Source organism: Dermochelys coriacea, chromosome 18 (genome assembly GCF_009764565.3).
Source record: "Dermochelys coriacea isolate rDerCor1 chromosome 18, rDerCor1.pri.v4, whole genome shotgun sequence".
Classification (NCBI taxonomy): domain Eukaryota; kingdom Metazoa; phylum Chordata; order Testudines; family Dermochelyidae; genus Dermochelys; species Dermochelys coriacea.
The window spans coordinates 21,919,278-21,944,670 of NC_050085.1; the positions used below are offsets into that span (position 1 = coordinate 21,919,278).

The window sequence follows — 25,393 nt, forward strand, 5'->3', positions numbered from 1 at the left end:
CTGAAGGTGATGGCTAGTGGCGTTCTGTTGTTTTCTTTGTTGGGCCTGTCCTGTAGTAGGTGACTTCTGGGTACTCTTCTGGCTCTGTCAATCTGTTTCTTCACTTCAGCAGGTGGGTATTGTAGTTGTACGAACACTTGATAGAGATCTTGTAGGTGTTTGTCTCTGTTTGAGGGGTTGGAGCAAATGCAGTTGTATTGTAGAGCTTGGCTGTAGACAACGGATCATGTGGTGTGGTCTGGATGAAAGCTGGAGGCATGTAGGTAAGCATAGCTGTCAGTAGGTTTCTGGGATAGGGTGGTGTTTATGGGACCATCATTTATTAGCACCGTAGTGTCCAGGAAGTGGATCTCTTGTGTGGACTGGTCCAGGCTGAGGTTGATGGTGGGATGGAAATTGTTGAAATCATGGAGGAATTCCTCAAGGGCTTCTTTTCCATGGGTCCAGATGATGAAGATGTCATCAAGCGCAAGTAGAGTAAGGGGCGTTAGGGGATGAGAGCTGAGGAAGCGTTGTTCTAAGTCAGCCATAAAAATGTTGGCATACTGTGGAGCCATGCGGGTACCCACAGCAGTGCCGCTGATTTGAAGGTATACATTGTCCCCAAATGTGAAATAGTTATGGGTGAGGACAAAGTCACAAAGTTTAGCCACCAGGTTTACAGTGACATTATCGGGGATACTGTTCCTGGCGGCTTGTAGTCCATCTTTCTGTGGAATGTTGGTGTAGAGGCTTCTACATCCATAGTGGCCAGGATGGTGTTTTCAGGAAGATCACCGATGGATTGCTGTTTCCTCAGGAAGTCAGTGGTGTCTCGAAGATAGCTGCGAGTGCTGGTAGCATAGGGCCTGAGGCGAGAATCTACATAGCCAGACAATCCTGCTGTCAGGATGCCAATGCCTAAGATGATGGGGCATCCAGGATTTCCAGTTTATGGATCTTGAGTAGCAGACAGAATACCCCTAGTCAGGGTTGTGTCTGTGTGGATTTGTTCTTGTGCTTTTTCAGGGAGTTTCTTGAGCAGATGGTGTCGTTTCTTTTGGTAACCCTCAGTGGGATCAGAGGGTAATGGCTTGTAGAAAGTGGTGTTGGAGAGCTGCCTAGTAGCCTCTTGTTCATATTCCGACCTATTCATGACGACGACAGCACCCTTCTTTGTCAGCCTTTTTGATTATGATGTCAGAGTTGTTTCTGAGGCTGTGGATGGCATTGTGTTCTGCATGGCTGAGGTTATGGAGCAAGTGATGCTGCTTTTCCACAATTTCAGCCCGTGCACATCGGCAGAAGCACTCTATGTAGAAGTCCAGTCTGTGGTTTCGACCTTCAGGAGGAGTCCACCCAGAATCCTTCTTTTTGTAGTCTTGATAGGAAGGTCTCTGTGGGTTAGTATGTTGTTCAGAGGTATGTTGGAAATATTCCTTGAGTCAGAGATGTCGAAAATAGGATTCTAGGTCACCACAGAGTGCATCATGTTCGTGGGGGCGGAGGGACAGAAGGAGAGGCCCCGAGATAGCCCAGCAGAAGAATCTGTTCTAAGAGTATAGTTGGATAGATTAACAATATTGCTGGGTGGGTTAAGGGAACCACAGTTCTGGCCCTTTGTGGCATGTAGTAGTTTAGATAGTTTAGTGTCCTTTTCTTCTGTAGAAAAGCAAAGTGTGTGTTGTAAATGGCTTGTCTAGTTTTTGTGAAGTCCAGCCATGAGGAAGTTTGTGTGGAAGGCTGTTTTTTTATGAGAGTATCCACTTTTGAGAGCTCATTCTTAATCTTTCCCTGTAGAGGATGTTGATCAGGTGCTTCCGCAGTTTCTTTGAGAGTGTGTGGCACAAGCTGTCAGCATAGTCTGTGTGGTCTGTAGATTGTAATGAATTTTTTACCTTCAGTCCTTTTGGTATGATGTCCATCTGTTTGCATTTGGAAAGGAAGATGTCTGTCTGTCTATCTGTACGAGTTTTTTCATGACGTTGATAGATTTCCACTCCATACAGCTAAATTCAGTGCCTTGCATAATGACAGGTTTCAGAGTAGCAGCCGTGTTAGTCTATATCTGCAAAAAGAAAAGCAGTACTTGTAGCACCTTAGAGACTAACAAATTTATTTGAGCATAAGCTTTCGTGAGCTACAGCTCACTTCATCAGATGCACGTAGTGGAAAATACAGTGGGGAATGAAGGACGACCCATCACTCTGACAGATCTTGGGAGACAGGCCAGTCCTTGCTTACAGACAGCCCCCCAACCTGAAGCAAATACTCACCGGCAACCACACAACAAAAACACTAACCAAAGAACCTATCCTTGCAACAAAGCCTGTTGCGAACTGTGCCCACATATCTATTCAGGGGACACCATCATATGGCCTAATCACATCAGCCACACTATCAGAGGCTCGTTCACCTATCGAGTGGATGTCATTACACAAAGTAAAACTATTTCCCCATGTTTATTTCCCGCCCCCCATACGCACTGTTCCTCACATGTTCTTGTCAACTGCTGGAAATGGCCCACCTTGATTATCACTACAAAAGGTTTCTCTTCCCCCCCGCCCCCACCCCGCTGGTAATAGCTCACCTTACCTGATCACTCTTGTTACAGTGTGTATGGTAACACTCATTGCTTCATGTTCTCTGTGTATATAAATCTCCCCACTGTATTTTCCACTGAATGCATCCGATGAAGTGAGTTGTAGCTCACGAAAGCTTATGCTCCAATAAATTTGTTAGTCTCCAAGGTGCCACAAGTACTCCTATTCATTTTGCAGATACAGACTAACAGCTGCTACTAAATGTAAAATGACAGGTTTCAGAGTAAGTCAAAAGACCAGACCACCCTATATTTTAGATGAAGTATTATTGGCTATTTTAAAGCAGTCTGTACATTTCAGAAACAATCCATTTGTAATCTTTTCTCTGTAGCTCTACCAGGCAACCCCTGAAGGGAGCTCTCACCTCAGCAAAACTAGCAGGAACTACAAGAAGCTGTTGTATGCATCTCAAACAAGACCTCCGGTACCTGGATCTAATAATGAAAACTAGGTGTCACACCTCCCACTCACCTTTTGGGCTTCATGTTAATATGCAAAAGTTTCACTCCTTTCTGAAAGATACACATGGATAGCCGTACCTTCAGCATTCTTGCATTAGATCAGTGAATAATTTCAGCATAGGAAACGCATGCAAATGAAGTCCTAGAGAATTCTGTGGTTGAGCAGAGCCCCTATCTGCTTAGGAATTATCACATGAAGTTGCGTAGAGCATTCCAAGTCCTCCATGCAGACTATGTATTTAAAGATGAATATGTTCTGCTCTCGTCAGAGATCTTGACAATACAAAGCGTCCTGGGAAGAGGGATTCCTCTGAAGCTACACAACAGAACTTAAAGCATTTAAATATTTTAAATATTTACTTAAATATTTTACGTATTTATAGCGGGGGCAGGGAAAACATTCACCGTCTATTTCCTCAGGGGAGGAGGGGAGAGCAGAGGGAGTATTTAGACAAAAGTTTTTAAACTTAGAATTATTTGCAACAATTTCTTTAGACTACATAGAGAGAGTGTCCCCCTCCATATCACAGCACTCTGGAAGATAAGCTTCCATCATTCCTGGAGAGAGGGGAGCAAAGATCCTTAGGAGCCAGAAGACCCTTCCATTGTTTAACAATGCGTAGATCCATAAGTTGCAGGCATTTTGGTGTGTATTTTTTATGAAAAAGCTATTCGCAAATTTTTGCTCAAATGTAGTTTTAGATTGTTTTTACACTCTGGAATGAGAATTCTTAGTTATAGTCCAATAAGCCACACACCCTTGTTTTCACAAGCATCAGATGAAAGAATGGATCATTATGCAGTGTTTTAGAAAACATGCAAGTTAAACCAATAATGCAGATTCCATTAGTTACTGGACTTTAAGATACTGCTTTTAAACTTCTACTCTGCTTTATACTGGCTGATCTCAAGTAGGACTGAAAACATTTTGTACTTCTGGAAATAACTATCAGTTTAGCTTCAAAACAGTCAGCGCCAAGAGGTGCAGGTTCCTTCTCAGTTATCTGCTCCCTACAGTCACCTCTGCTGTCCAGGACTTGGCACACCCTGTTAGAGGTGCTAGAGGGCTCTGTATCCGAGTCCTGAGGAGCTGGAAACATTGACAAATGCAATGAAGGATTTGTGCCACTGCACCAATGGCCCCTGCCGGTCACAAAAGGGAGTGGCCATGTATAAAGTATCACAAAGGCAGCAGCGCAGGGCATGTGTTCATCTCCCTCCAGTGGGGATGGATCAGCAACCTTTCAAAAGAGCAGTGCAACTCAGTCCTATAAATGCTAGGCAGTGTCTGTCAGGGGCGTAGCCACAGGTGGGCTGCGGCCACCCACTTAGCATCCAGGCCCAGCCAGATTGAGCAGGGGTGGAGTGCTGCCGCAGCAGCCCGAAACATCACTCGGGCACCTGAAACGCGGGACGGAGCTCTGCGCCTGCCCTTCAGAAAGCTACACCCCGGCAGCTCTGCCCTGCCATTGTCTGAGCCGCCCCATGCACCTGGACCAGCTTAGCAGGTGAAGCCCTGTGACTGTGAGCACCAGGGCTAGGAACAGGGAGCAGCATCAGGGGAGAAGATGAGCTAGCACAGTGTCATTGCCCATCCACCCAAAGGTTGGGTTCCCCCAAATTTCCACTCCTAGCTACGCCACTATCTTTCACCCTTGTGACATCTTATTAAAAATAGGGGGACGTTTGTTGAAATAAAAGATCATCTAGAATCAAACTACTTACCAAGCGAAACCAGCAGCAGCATGTGATTTGTTCCGGTCTAGGGCACAAAGATCACTTGTTGTACCATCCTGGACAGACAGGACACTAGTATCCAGTACTGCAGCTAAAGAATTAGCTCAGCCTGCTTCCCCAGTGATACCTGCCAGAGAGCAACCTCCCTCCGCATGCAGAGTAAAATCAGAATCTTATTTGTTGTCACTGCTTTTAAGCCAACTGCCCTAGCAGCATCTATACCATTTCTGAGGAACTGACAGACTACATCTGAACCACCACAGCTTAATGCATCTCCCCCCCACCGCCCTTTTCAACAGGAGATGAAGGTCTGGCCCTGGCCTTTTAACATAAATGCTGTTTATAGTGTGGCCATGCAAATAAGCTAACCTGCAGGACACTGGAAGCAGAGATGGAAAGCTAGCCTCCTACTATCAATCCTCACAAACCCCATCCGCACTCCTAGCAGGCCCTCTACTTTACCATCCTCATTTCCACCTGGCCTCCATCAGCTACTGCCATTGCACACACATGTCCAGTATGTGTCTTATTCCAACATAAGATGCCCACCAAACCTTCAGCAAAGGGCAATAAGGGTCTCGGGACATTTCATTCCAGAGCCTACCGGAAGCCCTCTCCAAAACTAGCCAACTTAGCTAATGTCAAACAGAGTCATTCCTTTTGTTAAGAAGGAGCATTGCCAGGTTAAAAATCTCTTAAAAACAAGTTTGCTGACCTTAGACTATTGAAATCAAGTTTTTAGGACAAATCCCTTTCTATTGTTTAGGACGCCACTGGTTTATGTTCTACATGTAACTCAGATTTACCCATGAATGCTGATTAGTTATTTTCACTTTTTAGAGAATCACCAACGTTGGTGGTGCGAGTACTGCAGGGGAACATTAGCAAATAGTTTTATTGTAATGGACTTCCCATATTAAAAATTATAATGTATTTATTTTACACGCCCAAACCTTATCTGAGACTCGAAATGGACCCTGACCCTTTAACAGTCCAATGCCTGTGTGTAAAGCAGCAACTCCCCTGAGATTTGTAATGCACTGTAGAGAGGAGCATGGTTTGGCATTAATCCAAGAAAAGCTTCTCCACCCTCCCTGCTTCCAAGAGCTATTGACATGCCCACCAGCAGAGGGTTGATACAAAGTTCAACACATGCAGCTGAAGCATGGAGTCCAACACGCAGAGAATGAGCCAGTAGCTTAGGGGCTGCAAAAGTTGCACTAGAAGTTTATTCACCTCCAATGCTCCCTGTGTCACATTGTCAATACCTGCAAGGAAGGCGAAAGTGCAGCAGGTACATTGCCTCTGAGATACTGCTGAATTCCACCCATCCTGATCAGTTTCATTCTCCCTTCCCCACTATGTTTGATCTGAAAACAAACTTATGAAATTACTGGATTCTTTATACCAGCAGGTGCCATTGTAAAGATCTCAGCCAACTTCACTATCAACAGCCAAACCTGTACCTCATAAGTTAATTTATACTCCCCAGGGTTCCCTTTCATTTGTATGACAAACCTCATGGTCATTCATGTCTACTTTAATCAGAGAATTATTGGCCCACCCAGTTAACAGCAAAGTTCACTTATAACCAGTACTGTTCTCCTATTTACTTGCCCAGCAGATGCCCTGGCTTCCTTCAATTGCATCAGCACTATATTGCTTACGTTTTGTTAGCAATTGGGGCAGGGAATGTCAGTCATTTTCCCAGCTTCTGGGAGCAGTTCAGTACATGACAGTGATCCCAATCCTAACCGTTGGCATCTTGCTTCAGTTGTGCAATAGGCCACAGGTAAATAGGAATTAATGAAAGGATGCCAGGTCAGATAGGGCTCCCTGTAACAGGGAGAACGTGTTTGTTTTTGATTTGGTTTAAAACAAAAAAAATCTTCTCTTAAAAACAAGAATACACAAATGTTGTAGTTATCTTGATTATTCTACCAGAGAAGTGAAATGGCTCCACTTCCAGATCATGGAACAAGAGAGCCCTTAATAGTGCCCCTCACCACTGTTGCACTAAGAAGAAACCTTGCAAGAGCAAGAAAGGGGCAACGTAACGGAGCATGCTGAACTGGGTCAGGCTTTAGTGAGAAGCAAGTTCTATTGATCATGGTGGGCATGTCTTTTGCTTTAAATCTACCCCAGCACTCCCCAGTCGGCGAAGGGCACCGAGCGGCTACTGCAGGGGACCAGCAGCCATGGCAGGACGTGACACTGGAACACAGCACAAGTTCACTGGTATTCAGAAATACTTCAATTCCTACACCATAAGAGGCAGAAGGAATTATGTAAAAGCTACATATGCAAGCATTGCTATGATCATCTTATATTTCAAGCTAAGGCCTAAAAAACAAACTCCAGCAGTGACAGGAAAATAGTGGTTGCTGGCATGTGTGTTAGTGTTGGACCTCATATTGCAATGGAAACAGGAGTTGATGTACTATTATGTACAATTCAATAAAATAAAGAGCTCTCAAGAAAGCCTCTTGGCAGGAACACCTGTAACCACTGCCACAAAATACACAGATCCACACAATCCTGTTCACAGGGAAGGGAGAGAAGCAGCCAGGTCTAGGACACCAAGATCAGCTACAGGAGCATCCCCACAGGAGAGGCAGCATTGTTTTTGCTATAAACTGATGCAAACTGCAACTAAACTGATTTAGTTGCCTGGCATTTAGATACCAAGACAAGAGGCATTTAAATCAAAGCTCAGCAAGAATGTTTATTTGGTTTTACCTTAGTCACCCTCAGATTCCTGCAGAGACCACTTCAGGAACACAACTGCAAACCAATGCCTAAGGTTAGGCCACACTATGGCAACGTTACAGCAACAAAAACAAAACCATGCTCCGAACTGGGTCAACATCAACATGTACCAAATGGGATTCAACTGTAAACACACAAAGTGAGACCGTCTTGCACAAAATGCATTTTCTTTAAGTACTACAGTCACACAACTTCATCAAGACTTTACAATAGCAAAGGAAGTAGCCACGCCTTTGCCATGCTACCCCATCCTCCTTCCATCCTAGACAGTGAGCTAGAGAAGGTATGGCCTCAACCTGCCGTCTCTCGATACATTAGAGAGAACAGGGCCTACTGAGAACTCTGTTCAATAAGGGACTGAACCCCGTAGGAGAAATGTTATGCATCTAAGATGATCAGGTATTTATTATCTAAAACTCAAAACCTTGCTAGATGCTTTACAAATATTTAGAATAGGTTTACAAACATGGATTTAGCTAGACCTCTTAATATCACAAGGAGATGAAATCCAGTGAGTCAGCATAATTTAGGAGAGAATGGATTACAACAAGCTATACCAGTGAGTTTCTGAATTCTGATCATAAGTGCATTTAGATAAAGGCCCCACGAGGAATAAATAGATTATTATACCCCCAAAGGATGCTGAAATCTCTTGCAGCCTGTTTTTAAAGCCTAATTATTCCCATGTGCACATTACTAAAGATGCCAGGAGACAGAAGCCAGAGCAATTCAGATTCGTCCAGCTTGCGAGTTCCAGTTAGCAGACTGGGTCTATTGATCTGGCCACGGGGAGGGTTTTCACTGACAACGTTCTCTGCACATGCATTAGAGACAGTGACCTCCTGATCCCGGCACCCAGTAACTAGAGACGAGCACTGCAGGGCAACGGAAGCAGTTTGTACCATTCACCAGCACTTCCCATGCCCCTGCTCTCCAGCCCGGACTGGGCAAGCGGGGGGCAGAAAGGTGAACTGATTTGTCTGCAGCCACCCAGCTCATCACCTGCAGGGTGGAAGGAACCACAGTCTGATTCCCGCCCACGGCTCCCCTTCTACTGGAGGAAGGGCGCTGGCTACAGCCTCCGGCCCCCACGGCCCCTGCAAGCACCAGCACGGTTCCCAGGGTTTCTGGGGCTGCGGGAGGCTCCGCGCGCCCAGGTCCCAGCGCTTCAGCCCCAGGTAGCCCAGGCTGGGCTCACCCTACTGCTGAGCCCGGGGACCATGGCCAAGGGCTGCACCTCGCCCGTGCCCAGCCTGAGCCGCCCAGCGCCAGGCTCTGAGCCACTGAGACCAGAGCGGCAGCCGCCCCCCGCCGGACACACACGGGGGGCTGCGCGGGGGGGGGAAGAGGCCGCCCCCCCGCCGGACACACACGGGGGGCTGCGCGGGGGGAGGGGGAAGAGGCCGCCCCCCCGCCGGACACACACGGGGGGCTGCGCGGGGGGAGGGGGAAGAGGCCGCCCCCCCCGCCGGACACACACGGGGGGCTGCGCGGGGGGGGGGAAGAGGCCGCCCCCCCGCCGGACGGACACACACGGGGGCTGCGCGGGGGGGGGGGAAGAGGCCGCCCCCCCGCCGGACGGACACACACGGGGGGCTGCGCGGGGGGGGGGAAGAGGCCGCCCCCCCGCCGGACGGACACACACGGGGGCTGCGCGGGGGGGGGAAGAGGCCGCCCCCCCGCCGGACGGACACACACGGGGGGCTGCGCGGGGGGGGGGAAGAGGCCGCCCCCCCGCCGGACACACACGGGGGGCTGCGCGGGGGGGGGGGGGAAGAGGCCGCCCCCCCGCCGGACACACACGGGGGGCTGCGCGGGGGGGGGGAAGAGGCCGCCCCCCCGCCGGACACACACGGGGGGCTGCGCGGGGGGGGGGAAGAGGCCGCCCCCCCGCCGGACACACACGGGGGGCTGCGCGGGGGGGGGGGAAGAGGCCGCCCCCCCCGCCGGACACACACAGGGGGCTGCGCGGGGGGGGGGGAAGAGGCCGCCCCCCCCGCCGGACACACACGGGGGGCTGCGCGGGGGGGGGGAAGAGGCCGCCCCCCCCGCCGGACACACACGGGGGGCTGCGCGGGGGGGGGGGAAGAGGCCGCCCCCCCGCCGGACGGACACACACGGGGGGCTGCGCGGGGGGGGGGAAGAGGCCGCCCCCCCGCCGGACGGACACACACGGGGGGCTGCGCGGGGGGGGGGGGGAAGAGGCCGCCCCCCCGCCGGACGGACACACACGGGGGGCTGCGCGGGGGGGGGGAAGAGGCCGCCCCCCCCGCCGGACGGACACACACGGGGGGCTGGGACGGGTCTATCTCACACCGGGGGTGCGGTGCGGTGCGGTGCGGTGCCCCCGCCCCTGGCTCCCGGGACCAGGCTCCCCCCGGGGCCCCCCCCCGGCGCGGCCCGTCACCTGCTGAGCTGGATGGCGGCCGGGCCGGTGCCCGCGGAGCCCCGCGCGGCCATGGCGGCGGCGGCGGATCTGGGCGCGGCCGCGGACGCTGGGGCAGCCGGCGGCAATGAATGGGGGGCGGGGCCGGCGCCGCGGGGGGCGGGGCCCGCGCCGGCCCCGCCCCTGCGGGCGCCCCGCGCCGCGTGAGGTCATGCTGCTGCGTCATCCCCGCCCCGCTGTGACGTCACGGCCCCGCGGGCGCCCGCCGCGCCCCTGGCCCGCCTGCGCCGCGAAGCCCCGACCCGAGCCCCGCGCTCGGCGTGAGCAGGGGGCGGCCCCGTGCCCTGGCGGCTTCCTCCGCAGGAGCCCCCGGCCAGCCCCCGCCCCGAACCGCTGCACCTTTCGCGGGAAGGCAGCAACTTGGGGCCGCGGGAGGCTCCTTGTGGAGCAAGGCCAGGGCTGGGCGCAGCAGCCGCGTGAGTCTGTGTCCGCCACAACCACGAGCCCCTGAGAGACTGACGCGTTTACACAGCGCTCGCTGCATCCGATGCACCCGTGCAACCCCAACTGCGAGGCTGCTGCCGGCACCCTAACTACTTGTCAGACCCCAGACACGGGGCAGGGGGTTCCCAGAGCAAGTACCAGGAGGAGCTGAGAGTCCAACTCCAGCCCTGGAGGGATGAGGGAGAGTAAGGGCTGGCTACTTCTTTAAATCACAGAATATCAGAGTTGGAGGGGACCTCAGGAGGTCATCTAGTCCAACCCCCGGCTCAAAGCAGGACCAATCCCCAATTTTTGCCCCAGATCCCTAAATGGCCCCCTCAAGGATTGAACTGACTACCCTGGGTTTAGCAGGCCAATGCTCAAACCACTGAGCTATCCCTCCCCCCTACTACTCTGGAAACTCACCCTGGCCCAGTTCATCTCCCAGGAGGGTGGAAAACCCACCCCCCACACACGTAGTTAAACCAGCCTAATCCCTGGTGTAGACAGCATTAGGTTGCTAGAAAGGAGGTAGATTAACTACAGGAACAGCAGAACCCCTCCCCTCACTGTAGCAAGTGGCTATATTGAAGCCGGGCAGCTGCAGACCTGCTGCGGTAAGGTTTTACGTGTAAACGTAGCGTCAGGGGAAGACATGAAGGGGAGGCGTAGTCACGAGGACGTGCCCTTACGCTGTTAGGATTCACGGACATCTTGATCATTCCATTACAGCTCATGTTTTCATGGTAAGTTGCCTCATATAGCAACGCATCAGTCCCCATACAGTGTGTCTGTCTAGCTAATCAATTTATCTGTCTGTCTATCTAGCCCATCCATCTAAGGTAGCTAGTGAGGGTGCTTGTCGCTGTGACTTCCAGGCTGCAATGTCCTTTGGCAGCCCTACCTCTCACCCCCCAAGGCCCAAATGTGGAACAAAGACACAAACTGAGGAGGACGCAGACAATTCTTCATGCAGGACCGTGAAGATGGTGCGGGATTCTTCCCTGTGGTGTAAGTAGCTCCGACCCATTAGTCTTTATATCTGAAGTCAAAAGTGTCAGCCACAAAAGTGAAGGGACAGTAGATCTGTGTCACACTTGGGTGACTGGGACTGTACCAAGTGACGTGCGAGGGGCAAGACAGCAGCTAACCCCTGTACAACTAGAGCAGATTGGAAAATTTTCACTGAACCAGGTTTTCATCAGACAAAACTATTTAAACAAAACCAGTTTTGTTTGCATAATATCTCCATGTTGATGACATTTCCCACCAAACAGAAATTCCAAGTTTTGACCAACTCCCTTAGTAACACAAAATTGTCATTCTTAGAGGGGAGTCAAGTTCTGGCCCTGCTCTCCTCCCCCCCCCCCGCAGTGAAAGGGTGGCAATCACCAGTCATTTTTCAGATAGTGTGGAGTGTAGGGAGTGTGTGCATGCTACTTCAGCTGATACGATCCAACGGAGACACCTAGAGTCTGATCTCATACCTGTGTGAAATGTCACTGCTGCCATCTGTACTGTGTGACCTGTGCTCCCAGGATACAGAATGATCTCATCAGGGTGAAGCACAATGCTCTGGTTCCAAGAACAAGAAATAAAAATGAATGACTCACTCTGGGTATTAAATTCCTGCCACACTAAGTTCCTCAGTCTTTTCAGGAAAGTCACTATGCAGCTCAGGGCTGCTCTTCTTAGGATTAACTTTTCAGATCACAAGTCAAACACTAACAAGCTGCTTTTCTTTGAACGTAGCAACATGACCCACATAACTAGAACCAAGAGTGGGAATCTAATGTTCTTAATTGTCTGACAGACAAAGAACACTACTACATAGGAATTCCAAATTGAAAGTCATTAATTGCTTCTTGGTGTCTAGCTGACCTATTGTCATTTCATAACTGACACCAGTTTTCAACAACTAGGAGGAATAGCTTAGAGATTCCATTGACTTGAATGGGGTAATTCCAGTTTCACACCAGTGCGAGAGCAGAGTCTGTCCCTAAGTGCACTTGCTGCTGAATAGGCATTGTTGAAAGTGATTGAAATTTGATTTCAAACTCAAAGATAACAAGTCTACACAGCACCTCATATTCCTGCCCAAGGCTTAAATGTTTGCTAGAGACTCATACTCCAAACCATAACACAGGCAGCTCTAGAAGGATTCTGCATCAGGGAGCGGTGGTACAGGTGAAGACCAGAAGAAAGATTTTGTATTTCTATTTCCAGAATGATAACTGGCCCCAGCTGGAAAGCAATGTGAAGGACAGTAGTATTATGCTCTCTGGATCCTCCGACTGGCTGAATCCACTATGACATTTTATACATAGGCACAAAAGACCCAAAAATCATCATTTTTCCAGAGTTGTAGTTTACATTACAATACCACTAGCATCGGCATTAGTTAACGGCCAATTCTGCAAGCCTGGCTGAGTCATGGTAATGATCACTCTTACAAGTGAACTGTTCCACTGACACCACTGCAACTAAGTGCTACTCACAGTGACTAACTGTTGCAGAAATGGGCCATCAGGTGACTGAATGGAACTTATTTTTAGAGAAATAATTAAATGGATATTTCCATCTAAAGCTAATGTCCCTTCCAAACATTGATGGGAACTCTCCCTTTCTGCTCATCTCACTCACATTACACTCTTGTAACTGGATTATGAAATGATCCACTTTGATTATCACTACAAAAGGTTCCCCCGCCCCGCTCTCCTGCTGGTAATTGCTCACCTTACCTGATCACTCTGGTTACAGTGTGTATGGTAACACCCATTGTTTCATGTTCTCTGTGTATATAAATCTCCCCACTGTATTTTCCACTGAATGCATCCGATGAAGTGAGTTGTAGTTCACAAAAGCTTATGCTCAAATAAATGTGTTAGTCTCTAAGGTGCCACAAGTCCTCCTTTTCTTTTTGCGGATACAGACTAACACGGCTGCTACTCTGAAACCTATGAAATGACTAACACCATTCCCTCCCTCTTCTCTACATTTCTGGGGGCTTGGCTCTCCACTACGTTTCTCCAGTTTTACATCAATGGTTACAGTGGGTACCACAGCAGTGAACCAGGCCCTTCAGTTAGAACATTTTACTTCTGTTTAACAAGTTTGATTCCTGGGCAGAAAAGAGACCAGGCTTTATGATTATTGTAAGTAGCTAGTATATAAAGTACTTGCCCTCTTCAGCTCACTTGCACCTCCCCGGCACAAGGTTAATTTTCTTGTGCTATGCTGTATCTTCTGCAGCAGCAGCGACTTGGCAATGGGTCTCCATCTTGTGTTAAAACTGCACTTCTGTTCCATGTCTATTTGTGGATTTTTCTCTGCCTCATCTATTATTTAAGGCCTCAGTGGTTCTTTCATTTTCTAAAATGCCAATTATTTGTAGTGATTCACAGTTGATCTGTTTTCATTTGCATGGTTTGCATTTTATTTAAGACGCTAAGAACTTCAGTGGAAAGATCCATGGGAAAGAAGCAGAACCTACACTGCTCACAGTATATCTGTCTACCTGCCTGTCTATCTTACTGCTTTGCACTGCTGCCTATCACCAGAGTATTTGAGTGCCTTTCGTGGAAAGTGACAGTTAAGTCCATGGAGTCTCTGACACTTCTCATCTTTGGGGTAAAAGCTCTGCTTGTGGGAGGTTGCATGATTTTGAGTTTGTACATTTTATTCATGTACTTTGGGGGGATTGGCTGGGGTTTCGGGGGGCACAAAGGCATCTTCCTCTCACCGTTTCAGCTGAATGCCAGGAATCACCATGGGGTCTCAGCATGTCAGTCTCTTCCAACCCTGGAAAGGGGAGATGCAAAGAATGAATGTGCTTAGTAACACACACCGCTCCACAAGCCATTGGCCTAACTTCATTCAGAAATTCAAGTTGCCTGAAGTGGAGGGAGTGAAAAGCTTCTGGGATTTGTAGTGACACAGGGAACTGGCTGGAATCCAACTGGCAGCCTTTGTGAAGTGAGCCAGTGGTCTCAGCACACTTCCTATTGGGCAGCTGCCCATAACAGTAAAAACCCATTACCACAGGCCTTTTTACACATTAGCAAGAGACACGGACTAAAATGCAGTGGGAAGAAAAGGAAACAGCTGCCTCTCCAGCGCTCTGGCATGGCTCCTGGGAGCCACCAGCAGGAATTCTGGCTCCAAAATCTAGTATTCCTCAGAGGGCCTACAGCCCCAGTCCCTCAGTGCTCTTGTCTAGGGCGCCTGTGGGGGCTCAAGGCAGGGTCTTGCCCTTGGTTAGGCAGATACTGAGATAAACTAGAAGGATAAGCATAACACATGAGAAGCAGGAAAGGCCAGTGTAAACAGAGGAGATGTCGCCAGAGTGAAGAGATACAGAATTTCTGGCTTGGGAATGGCAGGAATGAAACAAATCAGCACTGGAGAGGCAGGAGGGAAATCTCCTGAGTGAGCAGCTGTAGGGAATCTCCAGGAGCATCTTAAAAGGCTAACTAGTCCTAGCAGCAACTGGAGACTGGTACTGTGTATTCTGGTTAATTGCCAGGCAGTCACAGTCTGGCATCAGGAGGGAAATCAAGAATGAATCGTAAGCTGGCCTATGAAATAAAATATTTATATGGAATCAGCCATTCCTCCTGAAAATAGAAAAACTGACTGACACAGTGCAGCTGATATAGTGCAGAGAGTTTAGTTAGAAGTGTTGGATGGAAGTGGGGGTCCTGTATCTGCTTGGCAGCTACTGGGATTCATTGTGTGGTGGTGTGGTAGTGGGGAGGTCTTCAACACCCAAGTGCCAGGAGGAGAGGATAAGGGTACTTTCAGAAACCCCTCCTTTGGGCATTGACTCTCACTAATGTATATCTCAGGGATCACTCTGAAAAGCTGCTGGATTTCTTGACTTGATAGAACATGCATTATCTCACTAATCCATCTCACCCAAGTGTTAGGGGCACCCTACCATTGTATCTTCATCAGAATGAATCATAATGCAGTAGGATAAAATACACCTATCTATACTGAAGTCATCTGGAGAAAAAAGTGTGGTATTTCTAGGCAGCATGCCAAGGAATCAGATATGTGGGCAACACACACAAATATTTTTGTACTAAGGTACACCCCAACGTAGGGATTGAATGCAATCCCTTTTGTGATTAAAGCAAACAGCTTAAGAATTATAAATAAATTAAATGCCAAAAAACCCCTTGAGTTGGGAAGGGGGAGGGGAAGATCCAGAAATGGAAAGGTGATGTTTCCAGCAAAGTTATTGGAAATATGTCCCATATGGCATGTGTTTCACTGGGGGGCTGTAGAACAAACAGTAAAACATTAAAGTACTTTTTTAAAAAAAAAAACGAAAATCCCGAGGAGACGTGTTATATGCACAACTTGGGTGAGTGAACTTTCCTCTGGGTTTCACAAGGAGTTCTACATATGTAAGGAAAATAGGGAAAAGTAAGTGAGTTTCAGTGCAATACGGCACAAGGAACCACATGAGAATAAAGGTACTTTCTGCTAAGTCTGCAGCCTTATATGCTAAGTTGTATTCCATCATGACTTATGAGTTCCCTGTCAGATTTTAACAATGAGCAGTGCTAATTTTCTTTAAAACATTCTACATAAAATGGAACCTGAAAAGTACATGTACAGTCCCAGTGCAAACAAATGTAATTGAGAAAACCTGAAATACAATTTCTCCTAATACTTAAAGAGTCTCCACTGTGTGTGCTTGCAAAGGAACATGGTGAATTCTGCAACCTGCTGAACCTTGGAAGTTCCACCTCCACTGTACTGTGAGTCATGTATCAAATCTGAATAGCCAGGAGCTCTGGCAAATGGTTCTCTACAAATTGCCAGCTCTCTCTTCTGGCTGAATCACTCAAGGAGAAATTTTCCAACTGGTTCCACCCCTCTTACTGTACATGGCCAGCTCGTGTCCTGATTGACAACACCTAGAGTCTTACTGGCTAGCATGCACCCAGATCCACTGTGACTGTCTGAACATGCAGACTTGCTCTGACACAAATTTTTCTCCTACAGGAAATGAAATGGCACCATCCAATCCTTTAAAGCAGTTACCAGTCTTATTTCATTGGTTATCAGACCATTCTTGGAAGGGCACACACTTACACTCAAACCTAGATTGTCAAGACTTAGTGGCCAAAGGTATTTGGCCAAGAACTCCACCCAGGAGTCCTGATTCCCAACTCTGGCCCCTGCTCTAATCACATTCTATCCCTAGGTTATAATGCATTAGCACTTAGCAGAAAGCATAGAAAGCCTAGCTTTTCCTCCAAACAAATTCTCAGCGTTGCTGTCACTGTTTCAGCTTTACAATTAGTATCAATGGTGGCAATGCTAGTGCAGACAGGGTTCCTGCAGGCTTTTTTATCACCATGATCAGGGAGGTAAAAATGCCAGCATCTCATCTATATTAGGGCTCCCTCCAATGCTACTCTAGTAGAACAGAATTGGTGGCAGAAAAAGTAAGAGGTGAGAGGGAGGAAAGCTAGTCTAGCTAAGGCCAAAGAGTCATTTAACTGCCAACGAACGAAACAGGCTCAAGAATGATACAAGCACAAAGGAAAAAGCAATCCATGTAATCGAGATCCTAGAGGGACCAGACCCTGGTGGATCATTGCACTACCAGTGCACACACTGCTTATCAGAGACACATCCCAGACCTTGATCTTTTCCAAAGCACCATTATCAGACCTGGCTTTATCTGCATTACAGGGTCCACTCTAGACAGGCAAATTAGGTAGCTGCCTGGGCAGGCATATTGTCTTGGGCAGCCTCAGACTGCATGACCGGTAGAAGAGACCATTACTGAGACTTTAAAGGAGATAAGTGAAATTTCTGGCCTACCCACCTTGACAGCATCTCCCTGTCACTCATTCACACCTGGAAAACATTGTTAAAAGGAAACACAAATGAAAGGTTCACTCTAATTTTCCCACATCTCGCCTTGTGTTGGATGAGCAGAGGCCAGGGGTAATTATATAGTCTGAGTGCCCTTAGGGCAAGCTGACATAGGCTTCATGCACCAACTCATTACAGTTTGAACTCCTGGAGGGATCTCATTTGTTAAAGCTGTTTGCATTGAGTTTCAGATGCATTAATGGATTATGAAAGACACACCAGACTGAAACTGTGATCCCAGCTCCACTCGCAGGCTCAGAAAGACACTGTCAGGCTGCAGGGGTTATGCATGGAGATGATATGATGCTCATTATGGGAGTTTACCTGGCAGAAGATTTCCAGGTCAGCTTCCGACTATTCCTTTGAACTCCAGTTTTTTTTAATTCCTTTGCCTCATGGCAGGAGCACTGGGAATCCACTGATTTTCCTCCCCACACTTCAGGGAATATGGAAAAGGCTCTGGCTTAGCAATGGGAAAAGTTCGGACTACTCTGGATAAGCACCCAAAAATTCCAACGCTTTTCTGAACTTTAGCTAAACTTCTCCAGAGTTGGCTTGGGGCTGGAGGACTCCTGAGATTAGTTTCGTCTGGAGATTTCTGCCACTTCCACTTCTGGTCCAGCTGGAAACTAGCAGAGAAAACATCCCAGCATTTCAGACCCATGACCAAGGCTTAGCTCAGGTTTGGTTCTAAATGCCAGCACAGGTTTGGGGGAGAAGTAGGAAGCCATTTTCCCTGACACACCTGTTCTCCTGCCTCTAGATCACTGGGATCATATGGGGATTGGGGCTCGCTCTGTCTGCATACCAGCTCAACCGTCTTCCAGTGAAAGGCCTGCAGGAGGGGAAAGAAATCCTTGTGATGCTCCCTAGATCCTTCCCTCACAGGGGCCAGGTTCATATCTCCTGCAGAACAAGCAGGGGCTTCCATTCCCCAGAACCAGGGGAATGCAGGAATCCTTGGGGACCCAGGCCATCAGCATGAGGACCCCAAAGCCCCTCCAGCTGCCTGGAAGTACAGCTCCATAGTGCTAAGGAACTCCCCTGCTCATTGCTCTGCAGGAAGCCACCCTTAAAGCGTGCTCCCCACAGTGGCTGCAGGCCATGTCAGTATTTCAGCAGTCACTGCTGCTCACTGGGCAGGAGACTGGGTAGAGGGGCACATACGTCCCTAGACCCATCTCTACACACAGATCCCTGGACACACAGAGGGCCCCCAGGAATCTGGTCACAAAGACAGGCTATGCTGTGATAGCAGCTGGCTCCCCTGCCCCAGGAGTGGATCCTGGTGGTGTGGGGACAGTCACCTCCCAGGTGTTCACAGACTTGCTGGGAGGCTCTTGCTCTGTAGCCCTTCTAGGGAGCAGTAGTTGCAGTATCTGGAGCCAGGCTCAGAAAGAGGCACCACCTGCGGCAGCCATCTCTGCAGCACGTTGATCCCATGCCATGCAGAGCAGGCAGGTCCCTGTGGGGCAGGGTGCTGGGCTGGAGATGCCCAGCTGGCAGAGACACTGCACTTTCCAGCAGTGCTGCTGTTGTATGTGTTACAACAGGACCGAGAAGCCCCCAAAGTGCAGACAAGTAGCAAGAGGCAATCCCCACTCCAAGTCTGCAGTCTGCATAGCTCTTCGCAGGCCTGTGTCACGTGGCCTCTGCAGTCGATGCTAGATCAGCCGGGAGCAGGGGACCAGCCATCAGATCCACAGCTGCAGCATCGCTGCATTGCCACGTTCTCACTGCGGTTTGCGTGCACAAGGGGAATTGGACCGCGTGATACTGTTCTGCCCTAGTGCTGCCAAGTGCAGCACTCACCTGCGGCTTCCTGCAGGAGCCTGGCGGAAGTTAAGACACGCTCACCCAGACACGTGTGTGTGTCTGGGTCAAGTCACCGCGCTCCTTTCCCACACCTGTGAAGCTATTATCGAAAGGCTTGTTACCAATCCCTGCGGTGCCCAAGGCGTGGCCCGGCATCCTGGAAACGTTGAGCGAAACTGCTTACTCACTGGGAGCCACCGTGGGTGGCTGAGCTGCCAGTCTCTGGCCACAAGTCTGAGCAGCTCTCTGGAGCCCTGCAACGCTGAACAGAGCACTGCTGCCACCCAGGAGAGCCCGCAGCCAGAGACACCAACAGACACCTGGTGACAGAGTGAGACACCGACAGATTATCAGGCTCACAGAGGTGGACAGACCGATGTGTGCCCATCTTTTACAAAGACAGAGAGACAGCCCCAGTACAGACAGGAAAGTTCTGGTTTGTCTTTACATTCGTCAGAGCTGTAGGAAATGAGAGAGGGTTGGAGTCTTCAGCATACAGAGGATTCCCGCGGTCAGAGTGCAGACGCCATGCACATTCAGTCCCAGTGCAAGTTGGTGCAGCATCATGGATATTGATTAGATGTCTGCAATCCCATTGCCCCAGGAGATCAGAGCTGAATGGCTACAGCTTGCTCTCTCTTTCCACATACACAGGGCCTGTTCCTTTTCAGTGGAAGTCCTGCATGTTGACTGAGCGCACTCCATGGGATTGCAGAGGTGGTTATACCCAGTGACGGACAAAGGGAATATAGGGTCAAATTCTGCTCTGGGTTACATTAGGGTGAATTCAGAGTATCCCCACTGAAGGCAGCAAGAAATTGAGATATAACTGGGCAAATTCTGCTCCAAGTTCTCCCTAGTAATGAGCTATTTACCCATCTTATCCACGCCTAAAGAAACTCATATTTTGACCTCTTCCTCCCTTTGCCAGAGTCAGGCTAACAGGTGCCAACATGCAGTGCGCCTGAGTGCTTGGCAGCCAGTGCTGCAGAGAAGCTGTTTCACTTGTACATTCTTCTAGTCCTGCACAATCTGTTTGACCTTCTGGATCATTTGTGCAGGGAGACAAATATCCTAAGAGTCTTTTGTGGGGCCCTGGGCCAGAGCAAGTGGGGGCCCCTCCCCACCCCTTCTGCTTGCAGTCCCATCCCCACCCCCCAGCGCTCCTGCCAGGGAGCAGGGGCTTGTCACGCTCAGCCCACCCGCAATGCCTCCATTTTTCTGGGGGGCCCCCAGGGATGGGCCCTGTGACTAACCCACCACTGGCAGGAGAGAACTGAACAGGAGAAACCCAGTGACTGTCCAACATGCTGTTGACATGTGGCGTGTCCTCCGTTTTATATTCCAGCAAAATAGTCCTGGAGTACGGAGCCCACATCACAATATCCCCTCAAGGCACGCAAAGAAATCCTGAGCTAGGACTTGGTGACCTCCTTTGCAGTGAGAGAGATAAAAGGCTTGCCACAGGAACAACCCTGTGTAAAAGCTGGGTTTGCCTTGGATGCTGGGTAAAAAGCAGGAGCCAGAAAAACAACAAGGCTGAAATACTCCCTCAGACACAGCCGCTCCCTGGCTTGGGAAGATTCCCAGCTGTCAAATTCCAAGGGAGTATTTCAGATTCCCTGGGAGAGGCTGAACATTCAGCTGGGAATACCAGCCATGTCCCACAGGTCACAGCTTCAGACAGAGCTGCCATGCCTGCCCGTCTAGGCAGTGAGATGGGCACTGGCCTGCTGCACAGGGCTCTTGGGCTGGCAGAATAAATGGGCTTTGTGGCCTTGCTCCAAATAATTGGAAGCATTCCAGACACACAGGTGACTCTGGGCTTGGCTGTCAGTGATGTCACAACCGGGGCAGACACACCTTTGACCCCTAGCACACAGCTGGAGTTGACCTCTCTCCTCAGGGGCTTTGTATCAGCAGAGGAGGTGGCTCTCCCCACTTCTGAAGAGTAGAGTAATTGGCCGTTTGTGCTCTGATGATGGTTACTTGGCCTTCGGCTCCAGGCCTTGTAATGCTGCCTGAGGCCTGCAGTGGTGGCCTCTCCCTGCCATGTCTCATTGTTAATTAAGGGTTTCCATTGTCTGCAGAGACACCTGCACTGAACAAAACCTCTTGGCTCATGAGTCTGAGCCCCCACTAGCTGTTTCATTGTCAGAGAAATGCAGCCCCCAGAGCACCAGAAGCTCCATCAGGCCTAGGGAAGATGGGCTAAAATTCCCCACCATTGCTCCCCTGGCTCAGCTCTGCAGGGGCCAGCAATGTTTTAAGCACCAAAGACCTGGCTTTCAGAGGTGCCCAGCACCTACCTGCAGTTCCTTGCAGAGTCAGCTGGAGTTTTGCATACCCAGCCACCCCTGAAAAATCAGGCTCAGCTTGAAGAGATCCTGAGCATGGTATTTACATTGCCAGCAACAGCTAATGTTCTGTCTGCACTAAGGCCTCCAAGATTGTCAGAGCTGGTGGTAGCAACAGTAGGAATTTTTTGTAGAATTTTTCCTGTGTAGACAAGGCTAAGATAAAAACATCCTGAACAGGCAAGGAACCAGAGTTCAATCACAGAGGTGTTAACTTTCTTCTGGAGGGCTTCTCTCTTCCCCGCCCTCCCCCTCCGGTTCGTCTTAGGTTGAGCAATGGCTTTGCAACAGGTCCTGGTTTTCAGAAATGGGTGGAATCGATGAGAACCCATAATTAAGTTAAGCTGTAGTTGATGCAGTTACTTTGGTAGGTGCTCAGATCTTCCTAGTGGTTAGTGAATGGGAGCTAAAAGATGGGGGTTCCCAGGTCACGTTTTTTGTGGGTCAGGGGCGCTTGGCATTTACAGGTGAAAATCTGCACAGAGGGAATTATTGGCATGTTCTCTGTTCCATCCTTCTCCTCCCACCAAGGCTGCTCACAGGAAAGTAGGTCAGTCACCTGCCCTAGGAATGATGCCATACAGAGAGATGTACAGACGGCAAGCTAGCACAGGACAGCTGCGCTTCTCCAACCATTTCAGATTTGAGGGTGTAGTTGTTGACTCCTGGGCTGGCAGAGCCTGGCATTTCTGAGGAAGAAACCTTGGGGCAGGGAGGGCAAATTTAGCATCACTGTGCTATGAAACTGCTGGCTGATCTAGTGTACAAGGGGCCCCAGCCAACCTTTCCCACCTGGCAGGAAGTTGCTCTGATGCAGGACCTGGGATGTATGGTAGGAGAGGATGTAACCTGAAGCAGAAGACAGGTAGATGCAGAGACCAGGGGCCATGCATGGAGTGACTGGGTGACTCCCGAGTTCCTGCACACCTAGAAAACCTTACACTCGGGATCATTGGCACCATTGTGAGCGTTCATGTTAAAACAGGAGACTCTCCCTTTGCAGGCCATGAGCCTCCAACAGCCTGCTCAGAGCAGGAGTTGTGATGCTGGCAGACTAGGTGCCCGCTCATGCCAAGCCCTGCCTCAGGGGAACCCTGACAAATACCTGGCTGGAATCAGTCTGGCTCACCTGTATGGTAGCCTTTTTAAAGTAGGGGTTAGAATTCTAAGAATGGGTTTAGATTTTATGGAATGCTTGTGAGTTGCTGCCAGTGTTAGTCTCACTCATAATGCCTCTATCCCATGTCGTAAGGTAATAGCTGAGCGTTCGCTTTGTAACTGCAACTCACCAGACAGGAGAGAGACGTTAACCCCTTCAGCATTTCACCTTGGTTATGTCCAGCCTGACAAGAAAGGCCCCTGGCACCAGATGGACTAGAGTGGAAAATTAAAGAGGACAAAAGAATTCATTGTTTACTTTCTCCCTCTGCACACGAAGAAGAATCTTGCAAACGAGTTCCTCCCATCAGCCGAGTTGGCAGCTCAAAGCCTGGGGGGAGGGGAAGAGAGGGAGAAGAAAGAGGAGAATAAAAACCCATCACAAGAAGGAACTGTATCTTTATGCTGCTTGGGGTCTGAGGGGCAAGGACGACTAAGTATAAGCAAAGGTTCCCCAGTGCTAGCCATAAAGGTCATCTAGACCTTTATTATAGATGCTTTTATTTCTTTGAAACATAAAATCGGAAAAGTATAAACACAAATGAATACCCGCTTTAAACTTGTAAATGATGGTTTCCTTTTCCTATATAAAAAAAATCCTGTTAGTTTATTGTAGGTGTGGTGGGTTGGATCACAGAAACCCCCTTGGGAACTGCTAACTGATGTGCCAAGACTACTCCTGTCCCCACTTTCCCTGCTAGTTTGGGATTCCAGTACCCTGTCTTGTTGGCCAGACACACCAGTCCGCTCCAACACAGACCCAAGGTTGGAATTACATGCCCCAAAGCTGCAGGCTTAATTGAAAGCCACTTAAGAAGTGTTTGTCTTTAACACTCAGATGCCCAATTCCCAGTGGGGTACAAACCCCAAATAGATCTGTTTTTACCCTGTGTAAACTTTATACAGGGTAAACTCAAATTGTTCGCCCTCTATAACACGGATAGAGAGATGCACGACTGTTTGCACCCACCAGGTATTAATTAATAATTAAAAAGTGATTTTATTAAATACAGAAAGTAGGATTCAAGTGGTTTCAAGTAGTGACAGACAGAACAAAGTTAATTACCAAGTAAAATAAAAACATGCAAGTCTAAGCCTAGTACAATAATAAAACTGAATACAAATAAAATCTCACCCTCAGATGTTTCAGTAAGATTCTCTCACAGACTGGACACCTTCTTAGTCTGGGCACAATCCTTTCCCTGATACAGCCCTTGTTCCAGCTCAAGTGGTAGCTAAGGGATTTCTCACGATGGCCGCCCCCTTTGTTCTGTTCCATCCCCTTATATGGCTTTGGCACAGGGTGGGAATCTCGTGTCTCTCTGGGTCCCCCCCCACCCCCTTCTAAATGGAAAAGCACCAGGTTTAAGATGAAAGGAAAGGAGTACTTGTGGCACCTTAGAGACTAACAAATTTATTAGAGCATAAGCTTTCGTGAGCTACAGCTCACTTCATCGGATGCACTCCGATGAAGTGAGCTGTAGCTCACGAAAGCTTATGCTCAAATAAATTTGTTAGTCTCTAAGGTGCCACAAGTCCTCCTTTTCTTTTTGCGAATACAGACTAACAGGGCTGCTACTATGAAACCTGTCATTAGGTTTAAGATGGATTCCAGTACCAGGTGACTTGGTCACATGTCCTGTGAGACTCCAAGCCTCTATTCCTCCCAGCCCGATGTACAGGAAGGCCTGCCTGCGAACAGCCATCCACGGTCAATTGTCCTGGCTGATGGTGGCTGTAAATCTTGATGGCCCCCATTAATGGCTCATGCTTTGCATAGCTACAATAGGACCTCAGTTATATTTCATATTTCTAGTTTCAGATACAAAAATGATACATTTATACAAATAGAATGACCACTCTCAGTAGATTATAAGTTTTGTAATACCTTACAAGAGACCTTTTGCATGAAGCATATTTGTTGCATTATATTCACTCATTATAGGATTTTATAAAAATATGCTAGAGTGCCACATTACAGTAGGATTCCCTAAAAACGGTCTCTTTGGTGTGAGATCTAAAGTGCAATTGACCCAGGGTAAGTGACTAGTGCTTCAAGACTGAGAGTAACCTCAATTATTGCTGTGAGCCTTGATATAAGAGACCTTCTAACACAAAGGTAAGATTACCCCAAGTAGCAAGACAGACCGGAGTACCTCAGGGCACTGTCTTTGGCTCGTGGTTAGGCAGTTATGGAGCCTGAAGAGTTTACACTTGATAAATTGGTTGGTGAAATCCAAGTATAGAACTCACCACTAATTTGGTGTTTGTGCCCTGATTCTTAACAGTCTGCCCTGAGGCTGGTATTCATGCTCTTGAATCACCACAGGACAGCTTGACAGTAGTACAAGCTTTCTACTGTTAAATGGCAATGATTAGCAATACTTCATATGGCTAAAGAAATAAAATGATCAGAGAACATTCAAAGCTTCTGAGAATTATAAATTCTTAACCAAGTGCTGATTCACGTTAGAACCATTTACCTGCATCTGGCAAGCAGGCTGTGCCTAACCCTAGATAGTGTTTTTTGCTTCAAAGCATTTTATAAACATTAACTCTCACAACACCACTGGGAGGTAGGCAAGTCTCCTCATTCTCCTTTAATGGAGGCAGAGCCATTAAGTGATTAGTACAACACCAGAGAAGGAATTGGCATCAGAGCTGGGGTTAGAACTCCAGTGTTGCTGGCTCCCAGACCTGTGACTGAATGAGGAGTTTGCAGCATATCAGTAAGGAAACTCAGCA

General features: G+C 48.8%; 2 protein-coding genes and 1 long non-coding RNA gene across 4 annotated transcripts in view; 1 reads left to right on the forward strand and 2 right to left on the reverse strand.

Moving 5' to 3' along the window:
- ACOT7 (acyl-CoA thioesterase 7) overlaps positions 1–10,062 on the reverse strand; it is a 108,580-nt gene extending 98,518 nt beyond the window's left edge. The window contains exon 1 of one of the 2 annotated variants that reach the window (XM_043499948.1): positions 9,957–10,062. In XM_043499948.1, coding sequence (XP_043355883.1) covers positions 9,957–10,009 — 53 coding nt within the window. In that variant the 5' untranslated portion in view covers positions 10,010–10,062. The remainder of the gene's footprint in view (positions 1–9,956) is intronic. The other variant, XM_038376734.2, reaches the window with a different exon arrangement.
- On the forward strand, positions 6,940–7,247 carry LOC119845027 (ATP synthase membrane subunit K, mitochondrial-like). Its single transcript, XM_038376736.2, has one exon. The coding sequence runs from the start codon at positions 6,979–6,981 to the stop codon at positions 7,156–7,158; it is 180 nt and encodes a 59-aa protein (XP_038232664.1). The 5' UTR covers positions 6,940–6,978; the 3' UTR covers positions 7,159–7,247.
- A 1,354-nt stretch (positions 10,063–11,416) lies between the features above and the next one.
- Positions 11,417–25,007, reverse strand: LOC122457064. Its single transcript, XR_006276360.1, has 3 exons — positions 24,902–25,007; positions 14,161–14,219; positions 11,417–12,662 (listed from the first exon to the last, which is right to left on the reverse strand). It is a non-coding gene; the product is annotated as an uncharacterized LOC122457064 (long non-coding RNA).
- Between the last annotated feature and the right edge of the window lie 386 nt (positions 25,008–25,393).